The sequence below is a fragment of the Elaeis guineensis genome, chromosome 5, assembly GCF_000442705.2.
Source record: "Elaeis guineensis isolate ETL-2024a chromosome 5, EG11, whole genome shotgun sequence".
Taxonomy (NCBI): domain Eukaryota; kingdom Viridiplantae; phylum Streptophyta; class Magnoliopsida; order Arecales; family Arecaceae; genus Elaeis; species Elaeis guineensis.
This window is the reverse complement of record NC_025997.2, coordinates 15,621,310-15,638,707: the sequence shown is the minus strand read 5'-3', so window position 1 is coordinate 15,638,707 and position 17,398 is coordinate 15,621,310. Positions and strand designations below refer to the sequence as shown.

Genomic DNA, 17,398 nt, shown 5'->3' with positions numbered 1-17,398 from the left:
AGTAGGTCCAAACAAAGAACCATGGGGATGGGACCATTGACGTTTGGTCCTATCAGCACTTCTTTTGCAATTCTTATTAGTGCTGCTAACGATTTTTCAATGCCCTTTACGTATCTTCTCATTGACTATGACATGACAAAGTACCAAGTTCATGATATGATGCATGTGTTAGATCATGGATGTCTACATGTAGGCCTACTAGAGTTCTAAGATTGACACGGTTAATGCCTATGAGACGCATTACCATAGCATTATTGGGCCTCTAAGTTCCATGTAGAGCCATGAAGGTGGATGAAAGGGTTTGTAAGTGCATTAATAACTGTTTTGGAAAACTCAATTCCATAGTATGTGAACAAAACTATTCAGGGGATTTTTTTTGTTTAAATGGACGCTGTCTTGCTTACATGTGCTTTTGTCTTGACCACCATGCAACGACTTTATAGAAGTTGAGAAAATCGCTTGCATGATTTATATAAGAAATTTAGAACTGATGAGGAGAGGTTGGCTAATATTCCTGAAGATGTTACTCCAGAAGATTGGAAATATATGATGGCATACTTCAGCTCTGATGCTTTTCAGGTTTTTACAAATTAAAATTTAATTTATATTTAAAATATATACATCATCATTTTGGATTTATAGATGATGTTAGTTGCATGTATCAATTGTTTGTAGAAAGTAAGCAAGCGAAATGCAGCAAATAGGGCAAAGCTAGTTACTAAGCATACATGTGGCACCCGATCTTATGCTGAAGTTGAAGAATCAACTGTAAGTTTTTAGAATAAATTGAAGATTTAACATAGTTTTAGGAACTTCTAAATAAAACACTTATTTTTTTGTGATTCATTTCAGAGGGACCCAGAAACAGGTGAAAAAGCACCACCAGATCAGGTTTGGTTGATTCAGCACACTAAGAAAAATAAAGAAGGAGAATTAGTATGGTCTGACCCTAAATCCAAGGAGATCCATGTTAGTTCTTCTTCTTGTTCTTCTTGTTCTTAAAATTCATTATGCATTATTTTGGCATCTAATCTTTGATAATCTATTGCAGGAACAACTTGAGGAGGTTGTTCAACAAACACAAGAGAATGAATCCCAAATGACTCATGATGACATATTACTGCAAGTACTTGGTCAAAAGTCTGGTTATTTTCGTGGCAAAGGTGCTGGAAAGAAGGCACCATCTAAGAGAGTTAGGTATAATGAAAATGTGCAAGAAGAGGTACAAAGAGCTGTCGAACAAGCTAAGGAATCGTTGGTGGATAGCATTAGAGAAGACGTTCGAGCTCAATTGCAAGATGAGGTTGGAGCTGAGATTCAAGCTCAAATGGAGGAACAAGTTAATGAAAAAGTTAATGCTATGATCCAAGCTCGCTTTGCTGTCTTTTTTGAAACTTTCTCCCAATCAAGAGCTTCATCTTCCTCAGTGCATGAACCTTGACCAAGTAAGAATTTTTTACTTTTAAGAAAGTAGAAAAGTTAAATATGATATTTTTTTTTCTTGTTTTCAATGATCTATAAGAGAGGAATATAAACAACAACCAATCAGCTATAGTATATTTAGGTACAGTGCTGCATTCTAAGAGTGTGAGATTCATAATTTTTTATAATTCTAGGAATGGCAACTTTGAATTGAGATTCTTAATATATAGTCAATTCTTTTTTTTTTATTTTTTATTTTAGAATTTTAATTACTAACATGCCTGAGCTCATTTCTTGTGTAATCCATTGAAAATATGAATTGAAAACCTTTCTTGTTGTCTCAACTTTTCAATATGAGGTATAAATTTACAAATTATATGCAAAAAAAATTGCCTTATTTTTTTTTTAAATTTTTAGTGGATAATCTGTTGCTTATCTAGAGGTTGCTAGACTTTAATTACTCAAAACTTTATTCTAGCCAATCATTTACTAATCCAAACCTTGTTTATATGCAGGAATAATATGGGCAGCTACTTCTGTTGGCATTATGGGAGTACATCAACTAGCTTCAATTTGAAAAAATGGATGTCATAGGCTGTTAGTTTTGATCAGTTAAGTAGAATGTAGGGTGCTTGTGAACTATAGGTATTAGTCAGTGTTTTTTTTAAATTAATTTTGGATGTCCTGTCGAATTTCAAACAGTGAAATTGAAAATTTCTTGGATGCCTTGGATCATGTACTGTTGGTTTTGATTAATTAAATAGCATATGGAGTGCTTATGAACTACTGGTACTATCTTGTGACTTTTATTTTGGATATCTACTGAAATGCAAATATTGAGAAAGATGTATTTGGATTCTTAGTTTGCTTGTGAATGAGATGAATTTCTATAGTCATATACACTAAATTTTAGTGACAATAACAAGTTGTCACATATGAGATTTTCCATGACAATAAAAGCTCTTGTCACTTTAAGCTATTTCAGTGACAAGAAATTTTATCACTAAACAGAGTCATTATTGTCCCAAAATCAATTTACGTTATTGCATTGTGACAAGAATGATTTGTTTCTGTGACAAGTTAAGTTGTCACAAATTTTATTTTCAGTGACAACAAAAGTTCTTGTCACTTTAAGCTATTTCAGTGACAAGAAACTTTATCACTAAACAGAGTCATTATTGTCTCAAAATCAATTTACGTTATTGCATTGTGACAAGAATGATTTGTTTCTGTGACAAGTTAAGTTGTCACAAATTTTATTTTCAGTGACAACAAAAGTTCTTGTCACTTTAAGCTATTTCAGTGACAAGAAACTTTATCACTAAACAGAGTCATTATTGTCCCAAAATCAATTTACGTTATTGCATTGTGACAAGAATGATTTGTTTCTGTGACAAATTAAGTTGTCACAAATTTTATTTTCAGTGGCAAGTGAAACTCCTCGCAAAAAGTACATTAAGTGACAAGCTCTATTGTCACAGAAAAGAAATGATTCAGTGACAAGAAATTTAAGTTGTCATAAATGGTTTTAGCGATGAAGCAATTGCGATCGGCTAGTGACAATAGTTTGTTGTCAGAGAAATTCATGAGTAACAATATTCTAAGTTTCAGTGACAACATTGCTTGTCACAAAAAACTAAATTTTTTGTAGTGTATATTCATCATTTGCAAGTGTAAGGCACTTTATTTGGATTGAAGTATTACGTAATTAGTAGACTTGGTGCAACAAAAAGAAAACAGCAATGATGATCACCTCAATGATGTTGTCAATGTCAACCATGGTTCCAATGGCTTGAAAAGGTTTTTAGGTTCACAAAGTGGCAAAGTTTCTTGAGAATTTGCCTTTGTAAAATGTTCAAAATCATATATAATGCAAAAGTTTATACAAGATATCATCAACAGTTCAGTGATATACTTGGAAAGTAAAAGCTGGTAGAAATAGATATTATTGTTATATGCAGGTAGATTTCTTCTAATAAAATCACCTCTATAAAATATCTTAAACATAGGTGTTTCATGAACTAGGTTAACTAAGGGCGCACTTAGTACTGCTTTTATTTTATATTTATGTCTTTAAAAGTCCAAGAAAAAAATGAATCAGATTAAACAACATGTATGATGAAAGCCTTTGAATTTTCAATTATTTATAAAATCTTTAGATGTTTTTTATGTTTTATTACTTTTAGTAAAAAGTAAAAATAGGAATAAGAAATAGCAAAAGTTTTATACAGAATATTACCTTCAATATCATGTTTCACTATATTTTATTTAGAAATAATGTTTTCTAAAAAAAAAACAAGCCAAATAGGTTTTAAGCTAGAGACGGCAATGCCTAACTCATTTAACTTTATTCAATTTATTTTTTAGAAATTTAAAATATTTATTTAATAAAATGATCATATTTAGGTTTAGGCTTTTAATCTATTTAGTAAGTATGTTAGGTTTGAGTTGACTAATTTTTAATCTGATCCAATCTATCCGGCCAACCTGCTTGCCTAATCTGCTCCAAGCTAACTATGTTTTCAAAACTTCAAAAAATAATAAAGTTATGATAACTTAACCATTGCTACAGTCCCTACCGCAATTCTATCCTCAATTAACGGTGTACTTGTCAACAAGCTCCCTGCCAACAAAACGTTTTAAAATACATGACCTTAGGAAAGGCACGTGTCATGATCATTGATCTCCTGTTTAATGTAGTTGATTTCCATAATTTAATATCTAATATAACATTAAGACACATCCGTATAGGGGCGCCAACGAATTCCTCGTGTTGGATCAATAATTATCTAATTCACAAATATTTCTATATGATCAATCAAATCTCATTAGTAGAATAAACGGTCATCAAAATTTTTTTTTTTAAAAAATATGAAAGAAAAAAATTTGGCCATCAAACCTATATGTTTTAAAAGCATCTAAGACCTCAAGGGATCATAATAATCAAATACAAATAAATAAGAAAAAAAAATCTATAGGATAAGTTTTACTTTTCTCATCATTTTCTACGATCATTAAAAGAATAAATTATTTTTTAAATCATCAAAAGAACAAAAAAAATGCTAGCTATACCAAAAACTGTGTGGATAAAAAATTTCGGACTCATATGAATGGATATGGCTCCATCTCTACAAGAAGTATTGTTTATTTTGATGCTCAAACATAGCACAGCTTATATGTTGGATTCTTGAACTCGACTGATATGCCTCCGATTATCGGATCTCATGATTTTGTCTCTGAATTTGAATCTAAAAAATATCTTTTGAGGAGAGAAAGATCTTCTATCCTATATAAAATAGAGTATTTCTGACTCACAGTCGATGTGGGATTAAAATTTTTTTCATAATAATAACTTTCTTAATCAAAAAAATTCTATCCATCAGAGATTAAAAAAAAAAATTTAATAATCTCAATTCCAACAAGAGCAAATGTTCACACGTCCACCCCCCAACTTATTCCTGGCCACCCAAGACCTCGCACATTTTGGCCATCCAGGCCCCAATGCAAGTAGGTCAACGTCACCACCTCTCCCCCGCTGAAACTAAAAGCCTCCGCCTCGTAGCATCTCCCACCCTTTTTCCCTTCTTCCAAAGACCGGACGGCACCACCCCCACTCGACGATCTCGTTCTCCCTCTGCCGACGGCCCCTTGATTGGACGGCTGCTGATGCAGACACCTCACCCTCCTGTCGGCAAACTCCCCATCCTCCGATCCCCACCCGGCAACTGCGGGCCCCAGTCTCCAGTCAAAACTCACTCCCCCCACCCATTATTTTATCCTTCCTCGACAGACTTTGACTTTGACCAATTTTATCCTCTTAAAAAATTATTTTTTTTCCCCAGACCGAGACTTATCCATCACGCAAGGGAGTCAACAGTCTCCCCCCTCGTTCAAATATTTTATAATTATAAATTGATTAATTCCAGACGAATTAAGCTTATAAAAACCGTAAAAAATGATTTAAAAATGAGACGTGCGGAGCAAGCAACCGGGGGGAAGATTTTTGATGGAATCGAGAGAGCAAGCACGGAAAACACTGCACGGGTTTCTAGAAATATAGGGTGGGTGACGGGGAAGACGGGGAGCCGTCCGATGGGGGAACGTGGACGGAGGGGATGGGAGGGGGAGTACACGTGTGTGGCTTGCACGGGGCGGTCGGGCGTCGAATCCTGAGGGGCGACGACGACGGCGACCCGGGCCGTGTATGGTGGCGAGTTCGTTTCACGAAAAGGTTTTACTGGTCGTCGTTTTTTTTTTTTTTTTTTTTTGGGAAAATACTTGTCTTCGTCTTTATCCCCATGCTTTGCAACAAGGCTTCTTTAATTTAACCTTGGTGTGTCTGGAGTGCAATGTGAGTTTTTCACCCGCACAACCATTAGCTATTACGCTACTTTTACATTAATATATTTATTTTTTTTAAAGAAGAACAGGATATGAGATCCATATCTTGATTTCTTTGGGCAGGTGAAATCAGGCCAATATTATAATCAAAAAAAAAAAAGAAAAAATATATCTTTATTTTTGAAATATATATTACTATTTCTCTTGACCAACGAGAGTACTTGCTGGATCAAAAAATTAAATTTATTAAAAAATAAATGATTATAGAAAGAAAGAATGCAAGAGATGAACCCGGCCATTGCATCTATGTCCTAATCACATGTGCCGTACTGAAGGCGTTACGGTCAGTCAAATATAACAACCAACTAATAATCAAAATGTACAAGAGGATGGATTCTCTTGAATATTTTTTACAATTGAATATTTGAAAAAAAATCTAAGTAGCTTTAGGATCATTATTGTATATGGAGAAAATGATGCTTGATCTAGTAGATAAAACAGTTGGTGCAATTTAGTTTACCAATATTCATATATGCAAATATAATGGGTGTAGATTATTTTTTTCTTATTAACTTGTCAAATATTCAATGATCGATATTTTTTTAAAAAATTCAAAAAAAAATGGCAAATGAAAGGTCAAAAATAAATGGCACTACAAAACAAATGTTAAAGAGAGTAGCGTCTCGTTCTCTACTTCTTTATAAGAAAAGTTTTTTTTTTCTTTTTCTTCACTTTCTTCCGCAATCTTCTCCTCATCAAATGGTAAGAGTATTTCTCCCCCCCTCCCCCCCCCCCGATATTTTTTTTTTTTTTTGGTGAAGAAGAGTACTTCTTTCAAGCACCACTCCATTGCTTCTTGAGATTGTTATTCTCTTATGATAGTAGGTGATTTAGTGTGGTACATAAGGTTTATATGGATGACAGGCAGGCTTCGTGTACTATCCCACCGATCACCACATGGTGGGGACTGAAATGAGAGGAGGGAATGGTATGGTAAAACATTTTTTAAAGACTAATGTGTAAGATTAAAGTGCAATTCATATAGCTCTCGCACGATATCCCAATACGACACATGCTTGTTAATGAATAAAACAAGAATCAAGAAGCTAAAATTGCATCCTAAAATAGCAACGTGTCACTTGAATGTCATAAATTATAAGTAGTTGAACCAATTAAATGGCCCTTTGGATATTACACCTATAAAGAGGGGTTCCATGTAAGGTCATGGATCAAGCGAGCTAATGGTCGTTATCCTAAACATCGTGGATTTGAAGGGCCTGAATGGCCTGGCTGATGAGCACCACAGTTATTTTCCTGCAAAAAGCCATGGTCCCAATACGACGCGGCCCCACCATCTAATCTCAATCAAACATCAAACATTTGCTCGTCTACAGACTAAAAATCACCGATCCAAGATAGATGGTGTGTTATCGCCTCCCAGTCAGCTCAAGCCCAGCCCGTACACCACTGGAACGGATTCGTTGGTGAGCAGTCACTCTTGTTTGACCGCCGAACTTGGTCAAAAGAGCGTAAGTTGATGGGTACACGTCACAACTCCCAAATTTACTATTTTAAAAAATTATCTCTTTTTCGCGCGAGAATTAAGCACGAGTACCTCATTTCCTTTGTTTTATGCCGTATCCGTGCCCGTCCATCCCAACGCTTCGTGGCACTCGTTTATTGGTTTCCCCTGTTGAGCTAATGGATCTGGAGAAACAATGTAAATATTTATTTTTTTATCGTTCCAGAATGAGAGTGAGGAGGTTTACAGCTTTAATTTGGAGAATACCGGTATTTTCATTTGACGGTGTTGGCGTGTCGGGAGTAAGCGAGAGAAGATGACGCCGAGATCGTGTCAGCAGGCGATCCGCGTGTCAGAGCCGGGACCACACGTGCTTTCCCCGCCATTCTCCACCGTCGGAAAGCGGTTACTGTCCCCCCCACCGACTTGAGACTAGACTCGCACGTGTGCTCCTTACCCTACTTCCCACACTGCCCCTACCATCCACATCCTAGTATTCCGATCAGGCGATCACCATCCGATCGAGGGGTATCATAGTAAAGGAGAGAAACTGCGGGAAGGTGAGGAGGGGATGGAAAATGAAGGCACACATACGAGGGATTCCCCGGCAGCGGAGCCGTGGTTGGGACACGTGTGAGGGACCCGTCTAAACGGACCCGGTAACCGGTCAACCGCCACCTTGGCACCCGTATGAAAGCGCCGACCAGCATGTTCGCGAGACAGGCGCCCGCATTGATTGCCCGCTCCCCCGGCCGTCCGTACCTCTCCACCTGCGATCGCCGGTTACCATCCATCCACCCGCTTTTTCTAGTTTTGTTTTAACGGACAGGGGTTGTATCCTTCACGCAAAAGAACGATTGATCTTCTTTCGCCACGCCGACCATTGGGATCGCGCCACGCACAGATTCATATCATTTCAAACTTCCCATTGACCGCGTGCACATATCTCGAATTGCCTGTTGCGAGATCTAACGGTGGTTTCTCTCCAAGGAAGGGGAATCGTTCCTTCCCGCGAAGATACAACCCGAACCCGGTTTTAACCTCCCCCTCCCCACACCCACAGCTTAAAACCCTTTAAAAAATCTCACTCCATTCTCTCTCTCTCTCTCTCTCATATTCCTTTCATCCTGTATCTTCTCTAGCAAGGAAGACAAAACCCTAACCTGAGACTAAAGCGAGATAGAGATAGAAAGAGAGAGAGGAGGTGAGAATCTGATGAGAGCGGCACGACGATGATGATGGAGAAGAGAGAAGAAGAGATGGACGTCGCGGCGGCGGCCGGAGTCTCCCCGTTCGCCGCCGACCAGATCGGTGGGATCTTCGACACGGCCTTCGACGTCAGAGGGGCAGACAAGAGCTCCCAGGGCTTTCTCGAGCTGCTTGGCTTCCAGGACCTTCACAGGTCCTTCTTCGACATCCCACTCCCGGCGCCGACGGTGGAGGTGGCCCCCTCGGTCCCCCCGCCGGAGTCCTCCGAGGTGCTCAACTTTCCGGCGACCCCGAACTCGTCCTCGATCTCCTCCTCCTCCACCGAGGCTGCCACTGACACTGCCGATCCGGCCAAGCCCCACCGCGAGGAGGAGGAGCAAGGCAAGGCCAAGAAAACGTAAGCAATATTCTTGTTGTTGAGAATTAAAACAAAGCATTTCCAAATATGGAATTATCTGGAATCATTCTGTGCTAGTTAATTTTTTTTATATATTTATATTAAGAAAAACCAAAATTATACCTACCCACAGTGGCTCGAAGGAAGGGAAGAAGAAAGGGCAAAAGCGTCAGAGGGAGCCAAGGTTCGCGTTCAAGACGAAGAGCGAAGTGGATCACCTTGAAGACGGTTACAGGTGGCGCAAGTACGGGCAGAAGGCCGTCAAGAACAGCCCCTTCCCCAGGTCCTTCTTTACTCCCCCGTACCTCCCTTCCTCTCCTCCTCCCCCGCACTCCGAACGCTCGTAATTATCTCTCACATCCGGGGGTACGATCGTCATTTTACCGCAGGAGCTACTACCGGTGCACCCACGCCACGTGCGGCGTGAAGAAGCGCGTGGAGCGGTCGTCGGAGGATCGGACGGTGGTGGTGACGACCTACGAGGGCCAGCACAACCATCCCTGCCCCATCGTGCCACGTGGCGGCCATCCAGCACCCTTGCCTCCGCTCGCTGCCGAGCCTCCCCCGCCGCCGCCGGGGCTCGGCTTCGTTTTCCCTTCGTTCCAGGTGAAGGATCTCCACTTCCCCTACCTCACCAGCTACCTCCCTCCGCCGCTGGATTTCCAGCACGTGTCTACTGGTATCGTCGCGTCAGCCCCCGGCGATCGGAGACTCTGCAATCCGACGGCCGATGTTCCGATAAGGGATCACGGGCTGCTTCAGGACTTGATTCCATCGGATATCGGGAAGAAGGAAGAGTAGATATTTGGTATGTTAGTTCTTTTTTCTCTTTCTTTATATTTGGGTTTGTCCCCTTTTTATTTTTTTCTCTCTCTCCCCTTTTTAGGGGGGATTATCGCTGACTGATGGTAGTTGGAGAGCCGTCCATTTCATGTACACAGATTTCCCACCGGTGATGATGTATTGCTGCTGCTACTACTATGTATGATGATTACTTTTTTTTTCTCCTTATCAAAGCGTTGTCGTTTGGGATAAAAATTGGATTCCTCTTCTTCTTCTTCTTCTTCTTCTTCTTCTTCTTTTTGTGTTGTGTGTGCGTGTGTGTTTGTGACTATGGGAGTGAGTTGCACCAAGCTGGATTCATGGGCCGGGGTTGGAATTTCGAGATTAGGGTTAGGGTTCGGGTTCTAGGGTGGTTGTTGATGGAGAGGTGGATGTTGTAAGGGAGATAAGGATGGAAAGGTGGCAGCTTTTTCCGTGCCATGGATTAGAGACCCGTTCGAAGGAAGCTGAAAGCAACCGTGGAATGATCTTGGGACGAGGGCGGGGCGACAAAGGGCAGGCTAACTCCGAGACTTTAATGCTTGGTCTGGCTTGGGGAATGTGGAGGAGAGTGATAGCGAGAGCACAATAGAACGAGTGGTAGCTCTTTTTTATCCAAACTGGGTGGTTTATGGTTTCCCTTTTATTCCTTTGCTCGCTATAGCTTAGGGTCATTGAATAGGGGTGGGCGAGGGAGAGATCTTGAATTAAGTGCACAGAATTTTGGAAGATGGAAGCATGTTAGAAGAGTATAAATATAAACATGGAAAAAGACCTCTCTCTTTTTCTTGTTCTACTTTAAATGGATTTGATTTTTTTTGAGGTTGGTTTTATATGGGAGGGGGGTGTTGTCCTTATCCTGGTGGTGGGTTCTGGTTGCTAGGAATGTTGGCAATGAGTAAATGAGATTGCCAGTTATAGCTGGGCTAGTAATTTCTCAGAATCACTGCAGGAGATCAACGAGGAAGGAGGGGGACAGCCATAGAATGGTATGGGCTAGCTCTTTGGTAGGTGTAACCGATTGTCAAGAACACGAGAGGTGTTCTTGCATGTCAAGTTGGCGTGTGGTATTGTGTACACGTACGTATTGCCTTGTCGTAAGTATAAATGTATGCATGCATGGAAGTCTGTGGATGGATGATAGCAATCACGCATCAAAAACATGTATGAATTGGTGTGGCTTAGATTGATTGTCGACGTAGGCAATACACGACTAAGTATTTTCTTTCTCCTGGTTTGAGTTGCACCTCATCATTTTTTTGAAGAGAAATATATTTAGCAGCTGCTTTCGGTAGAAATTTCAGTGTTCACTTCATTTTATTAGTTTAGCTATTCAATTGGATGATGATAAGAGTCTTTTTTTCCCAATACTATTTGTAATTAACAAAGTAATGGCTAGAGAAATTTAAAACATTTCCGAACTCTCTCTCTCTCTCGCCCCCCCCCGCCCCCCCACCCCCCCCACCTCTCTCTGATCGTTGGAATCAGTTTTTGGTTGGGACGACAGAGTTTACGCGTTTTAAAATATATACATGCTCATATATGATTCAGAAATATTTGAAAAAAATATATATGTATTTTTTTGTAATTACGTTGGATTGACCGGGAATTTTGGGAATCTCTCTCGCTGGATCCGTGGAAAAGGTTTTTTTGGCTGCGTCGCAAATTTCAAAACACTGGATCTGCGAAAACAGTTTTTGGCAGCGTCGCGAAGTTTTCGAGTTATCAAAATATATACACTCATCTACGGTTCCAAAACGATGAACACATTTTTTTCTCCTTTTCTCTTATGTAACGACATTGTGTAATTTTCCTTTCCCCCTATTTGATGTTTTTTTTAAAATGTGCTGTCCGTTGCGTTTTTACGCTCGACAAGATTGTAGGTTAAAATACCAACTTTGCATACGGATTTTGAGTTTTGTTAGGTCTTTCTTCTTCTTTACGTTTCCTAATTGCTTTCATTCATTTGTTGCAGTAAGACTTTCTTGACAAATTATACTCCTCGCTTATGCACAGAGCACAAACGAAATTTCTTTATAGTTCGGAATAATTTCGCGCAAATCTCTGAACTATCTCTCTCTGGTTTTTATTTTTCAGTTAAAAGCTATTATAGTGTGTTCTACCAATGGAGGCGAGTGTGATCCAGTTCACAGGCTGTTGTGTAGGAAAAAGTTCTATCTTGTATAATATTGTTGTTATCAATGGATCGTTGATGTGGATCATGTCATCGATCTGCAAAACAGCAATAGATTAAAGAACTCGCCGGAGTTGGCTCCGGCCAAACCCTCGGATGCTTAATTTAGAAAGGGGTTTATGATAGTGTGGGGGAAGGATAAGGCGCAAAATAGGAGGGATAAGAGGTTGGTGAATCTCGTTGCCGTCATATCTTTTGTGAAGAGGTTCTGCATCATATATAGCCGTGGGATTGGGAATCTTTTAAGATCTAGTTGTGCCTGCAATAACTACTGAGTGACGTGCTGTAATCGCCTTTGGATGTGGTATAACTTTCGTGAAGGAACCATTCATGGTCATTATTGTAGGCTTTAGCTCTTGGCATAGTGGAGGGAGTGTATGTTTATACAAAACGATAGCGTTGTAGTCCAAGGTAAGAGGACCAAGTTAGTCTAGGCTCGCTGTTGAGTTGAATAGCTACTTGGCTTGGCATATTGGGTGATGCATGATCTCGTAGGTTGGCTGCTGTTGGTTTGCTCCAATGCAAAAGTTTCGCTGTAAAAAATGGGAGATCATAGAATATAAGATTACTTCATAAATATTAGCATTTAATATATCCGATCTGTAAGATTGCAAGGGATATATATACAACAAATTAAGTTGATTTAGGTGGATTAGTATTCCTACAATAATCAGCTTAGATCAGTATCCTCAGTTGATATAGACTTAATTAACATCCTAAGTAGACCTTCTTGAAGTGATGCGGATTTGTCCTCTTAGAACTTGCAATTTTAAGACATACTTAATATTTTGCATTTCAAACTTTTCTTTTTTACTTTTTTAGGTTCGAGAACGATTATCTTGTTTGTTCCGTCTGGTGTTCTAGCCTATGCTTTTGAGATGTGGTCGCAGCTTTGGGAGAGGATTTTGGGATGCGGTGCTGGCTTTTATATTATTAAATATTAATGAGTCAAAGGGCCACATCATTAGGGCTGTCTAGTAACCATTAAAAATGCAATGGTCCTGTAACAAGACAAATATATATAGGAGAGCAGAAAAAGGTAGCGCATGAAGATGGTTCAGATAGACGTCCGAGATGCATGGCATTTTGCAATGCAGCTAGAAGTTTTAAAATGTTTGAATGTCAAAGGGTGTTTTGTCTCTTACCAAACACTCAGTGGTTTCTTCGTCAATAAATAAATAAAGAAATGAATAAAAAAAGACTCAATGTTTCATCAACAAAATAAAACAAAGATACAATATTGGTTCCAGATGTTTTTTTCTCTTTCATTGGGCTGGGGCCTAAATAACAAGGTGGGGAAAGATTTGATAGATGAACTGATCAAGTGCACTTCATGCCAGTTTGGATGGTTGAATAACTTTTCTTGCATATATGTAGAGCGGACAGCGAAGCAGGTTATCTATCATCAATTATTTGAGTAAGTCTATAAGATCCATACAAGGATATGCTTAGTTTAATATCGACTGTATACTGGGCAGACCTTGATATACTTATATAAAGTCTAACGAATCAAAACAATACTGTTTTGTTAGCTTTTTTTGGGAGAGATCTTGGTTCATTACAAAATCAATTTAAGTGACTTGGAATTGTGCAATAGCCAAAACTATTGGTCGTTGGCTCCCTACCTTCACTTGAAATGCAATTTTGTACTTGAATTACCTCTTGTGCAGCGGCGTGTTATTTGAAAGCAATGCATTAAGTGGATGCTGGTATCCTATGTGCAATGATCATATGACTATGCTTGATTGCTTGCCCATATGACACAATATGTGATTGTAGTCTACCCAAGCTGAATGTTAGAGAGGGGTGCGGGCGGTGCTAGCTTTTCCGTTTCATTAGCTTATCTCTGTCAATGATACATGTGAAATGAAAATTTGTTTTCCTTAATTTTTAGTTCTAAAAGCTCATTCCAGAGGTGATGCCCCTTAAATGTATGTATAGGAAATTCAGAACATTCTATCATGCAGACATGGTGCCTTCCATTAATGAGACAATTACTCTTCATTGAATAAGTTAGCTTGCTTAATGTGCTCTAACTTTTTAGAAAAATATAATTTTCGTTTATAAAGATCTACTGCCTTTAGTATGATAGCATGTGCGCGTGTTGGACTCTAGTGCAAGTGGTGTCCTCAGTTTTGGAGTCTAGCTTGCGCTGGTTTAAAGAGATCAGGGATATAGAGGATGGGTTGCGGAGTCAAAGATGCATGCTGGGTTTCATGGCTTTTTTTTCGTATTTGTATATTGAGCAGATATATATTTAGTAGATATAATACGTATTTAGTAGACTTGAGATTGCCCACTTCTATATTACTTTATGCTTTCGATTTTATCCTTCTCTTCCATTATCTCCCTGCCAATTGTATTTAGATTGCACTTACTGTGTGGCCTCTTCCATGCCGGCTTACTGACGCGCTATATTATCATAAGAATGGGACTTTAACTCGTACTCTCATTCCCATTAATACGTATTTGTATATTGAGCAGATATATATTTAGTAGATATAATACGTATTTTTTTTCGTATTTGTATATTGAGCAGATATATATTTAGTAGATATAATACGTATTTAGTAGACTTGAGATTGCCCACCTCTATATTACTTTATGCTTTCGATTCTATCCTTCTCTTCCATTATCTCCCTGCCAATTGTATTTAGATTGCGCTTACCGTGTGGCCTCTTCCATGCCGGCTTACTGACGCGTTGTATTATCATAAGAATGGGACTTTTAACTCGTACTCTCATTCCCATTACTAAGCAGCGTTCGGCTAGTCCCACCAGAGGCTCCCTTCACGGCGTGTGGCGCCCACCCCGTGACAGGTCCACGGGAAGAAGCCGCAAGAAATCTGCCATGCACCTACCAATCAGCTCTTGATTTAGAGAAGAGGGGAAAGGAATGTAGACAGATCAAAACCAAACTGCTTGATAAATTCTATCAGATGTGCAATACGAGTATACGATGAACTACGGAGGGCATCGACTTTTCTTCTTTTGTTATCAAAGAATCATGGATATTACCGGCGATCTAACAAACTTTTTTCAGACAAGCACGGTTAGAAATAAGGTTTCATTGGCAAAATTTTCTGACAGGCATGGTCCATCAGAAATTTCTGACAGATCAATGATAGATTGCCGTCAAAAAAGGAGCAGCAAAATAAAATTAACATATCCCAAAATCTATGACAAATTTTTGATAGATTATTTATCAGAAATAATTCTATCAGAAAATCAATCAGAATTTTTTAAAAAAATAAAAATATATAAAAATATTTGTGACTGATTTAGTGGTAAATTATTTGTCAGTAATATTTTGATAGAAAATTTCTATCAAAAACATCATTTCAATAATTTTAAATTATTGAAATAGTTGTTGTAATAAAAAATAATTAAAAATATAAAAATATTTTAATAAGTATTTCTATCTGCAATCACAGTCCAAAAGCTTCAGAGGAACCAGGACAATCTACCCTATCGGACATTGTGATGCCTTTGTCATGATGGCTTCTATATATTTGAGAGAGAGGAGGGCATTCATGGCTTGGGCTTTACTGGATCTTTGTAAAAGATCCTCAACTTTGGTATCCCTCCACGAGGGATCTATGTGAGTAATGACAGTTGTAATGCATACTAGATTTGACTATAATGTTATTTATAATAACTCAAGATTTTATCCAAAAAATCTAGATAGAAAAAATTATTTAGATTTTTGGAATATATATATATATATATAATATATATATATATATATATATATATATATATATATAAAATATTTTTAATAAATAATTAATATGAGTGTAAACACATTCTCACAATTTTTCTAACCTAATATCACAAAGAAACATACGAATCTATTTATTATCAAGTCAGGCAACTGAATAAAATTAATGACCAATACTTTTAAAAGCACACATGCCTAAGAATTATATTTGAGGAAGAAGGGTCAGGTTCAAGTTGAGTTCATACATATAAATCAGCAAATTACCGTGTGTAATCGTACTTGGTCTAAAGTTGGTCTGCCGACATATGCCAAAGTTGGGCTTGCAGGTCAACATTTGCAGTTTTGGCATCCAAACGTGCAATGTAGGATGGGTTTGACTGATTTAAGGGCAACCAAGATTTCATCCACATTGGAAGTGATCAATAATATATTTATCAAATTGAAAATGGATCTTGATTAACGAGGTTAGTTGCATCCATTCATTTTAATGAAGAATATACATTGCATGCACATAAATATAGAATAGATTAAGTTATGGTAAATAGATTAAAATATAAGAAAAAAAAATCATCAAGTGCTTGCTCGGATCCTATCACCTCTTGCCCTTTAGGCAAAGATGTGGGTGTTGCTGCTCCTCTCTGATCTAGGGGGTGACGTGGTGCGGGCATCAAGATAAGATGGCCATCAGATTGGAGAGAGGGTGTCAGATTTAGTCTCCGGGTATCTGCAAGAAAAAATCTGCATGCTGGAAGAACCGATGGGGAGTTCCTCGATGGGGGATCCTCCGACGATCAAGCCAATATCGAAGTCGGAAAGGGAGAACAATGGAAGGTTGGCGGCGAGGGCTCGAGTGTGTCCTCGAGAGAGAAAGAGAGAGGAACCCCTATTTTGTGTTGATCCGGGCCCTCCCTTTGTGAGGAGAGGCCTATCAAGTGTCAGGTCACCGCTTGCTGGAGAAGTGACCATCAGAAGGCCAAAGTAGTGGATGTCAATTGGTCCTGACAGGATTAGCCATCCACGAGTGGAAAAAGACTGTCAACACTATCGTTCGTCAGATTGGGACATGCCGCATGTCAGAGACCCTTCGAAGCTTCGATAGGACTCATTGAGGGCTAGAGCAGAGGTCAAGTAAACTTGGTGGTTGCCTGATAATGTGGATCTTGCCGAGCTGCTAACCTTGTTCAGGTGATCGAACTAGAACCGAAGCCTGTGATACTGCCGAAAGGACCTTGCACTGCTACATGGGATATGCAATCCGAATGGCTAGGTCATGGTGCTACAAACTTGCCACATCTTTATGTATTGAATACATCATCGGACCAATAAAATATGACCCAATACTTGCCCCCCACTCTCTAATTCGAGGCCCCATGTTGGGGAGTAGTTCATTTGTTGGACCTTGGGATGATGTGTCACAGCAGAGTTCTTGCCGATGTTGAGCTAGTTTCTTCCACCTCAAATCATATAGAGGTGACCTTGGATCTAGTTGAGGGTTTTTTTGATGACTTTTGGGTCATCGAGAGTACTCCTGGGCATCGACTCGTTGGCTCTGAGGGTCTTCCCTTGCAGGTCATTGTTGCTTCGATTGTGATCCACCTGGTCTAATGATTTTCGAATGGCGAGCCCAAGATCTCTTTGGGATGAGCTTAGGAAGTTTCGATGGTAGGTTTCGTCTTAGTCGAGGTTGACTAGGAGGTTCACTCACCGAGAACCCAAGCATCCATTCATGGGACACCTCAAGACCTCATCCGCCATTATGGCATGCAGGATT

At 39.2% G+C, this 17,398-nt stretch overlaps 2 protein-coding genes across 4 annotated transcripts; both read left to right on the top strand.

Moving 5' to 3' along the window:
• The first annotated feature begins 457 nt into the window (after nt 1–457).
• LOC140857944 (uncharacterized) lies at nt 458–1,441 on the top strand. The gene is made up of 4 exons (XM_073257356.1): nt 458–579; nt 676–768; nt 853–969; nt 1,052–1,441. Exons 1-4 carry the CDS (start codon nt 547–549, stop codon nt 1,439–1,441), a joined length of 633 nt encoding a protein of 210 aa, XP_073113457.1. The 5' UTR covers nt 458–546.
• Nucleotides 1,442–8,380: 6,939 nt separating this feature from the next.
• Nucleotides 8,381–9,929, top strand: LOC105044992 (WRKY transcription factor 71). Of its 3 annotated transcripts, none has more exons than XM_029264580.2 (4): nt 8,381–8,891; nt 9,025–9,174; nt 9,281–9,699; nt 9,804–9,929. In XM_029264580.2, exons 1-3 carry the CDS (start codon nt 8,518–8,520, stop codon nt 9,690–9,692), a joined length of 936 nt encoding a protein of 311 aa, XP_029120413.1. In that variant the 5' UTR covers nt 8,381–8,517; the 3' UTR covers nt 9,693–9,699; nt 9,804–9,929. The 3 variants fall into 3 exon arrangements, with proteins under 3 accessions (XP_029120413.1, XP_073113718.1, XP_010921433.1); XM_073257617.1 differs by having other exon boundaries at nt 9,778–9,929; XM_010923131.4 differs by having other exon boundaries at nt 8,382–8,891; nt 9,281–9,929.
• The last annotated feature ends 7,469 nt before the right edge of the window (nt 9,930–17,398 follow it).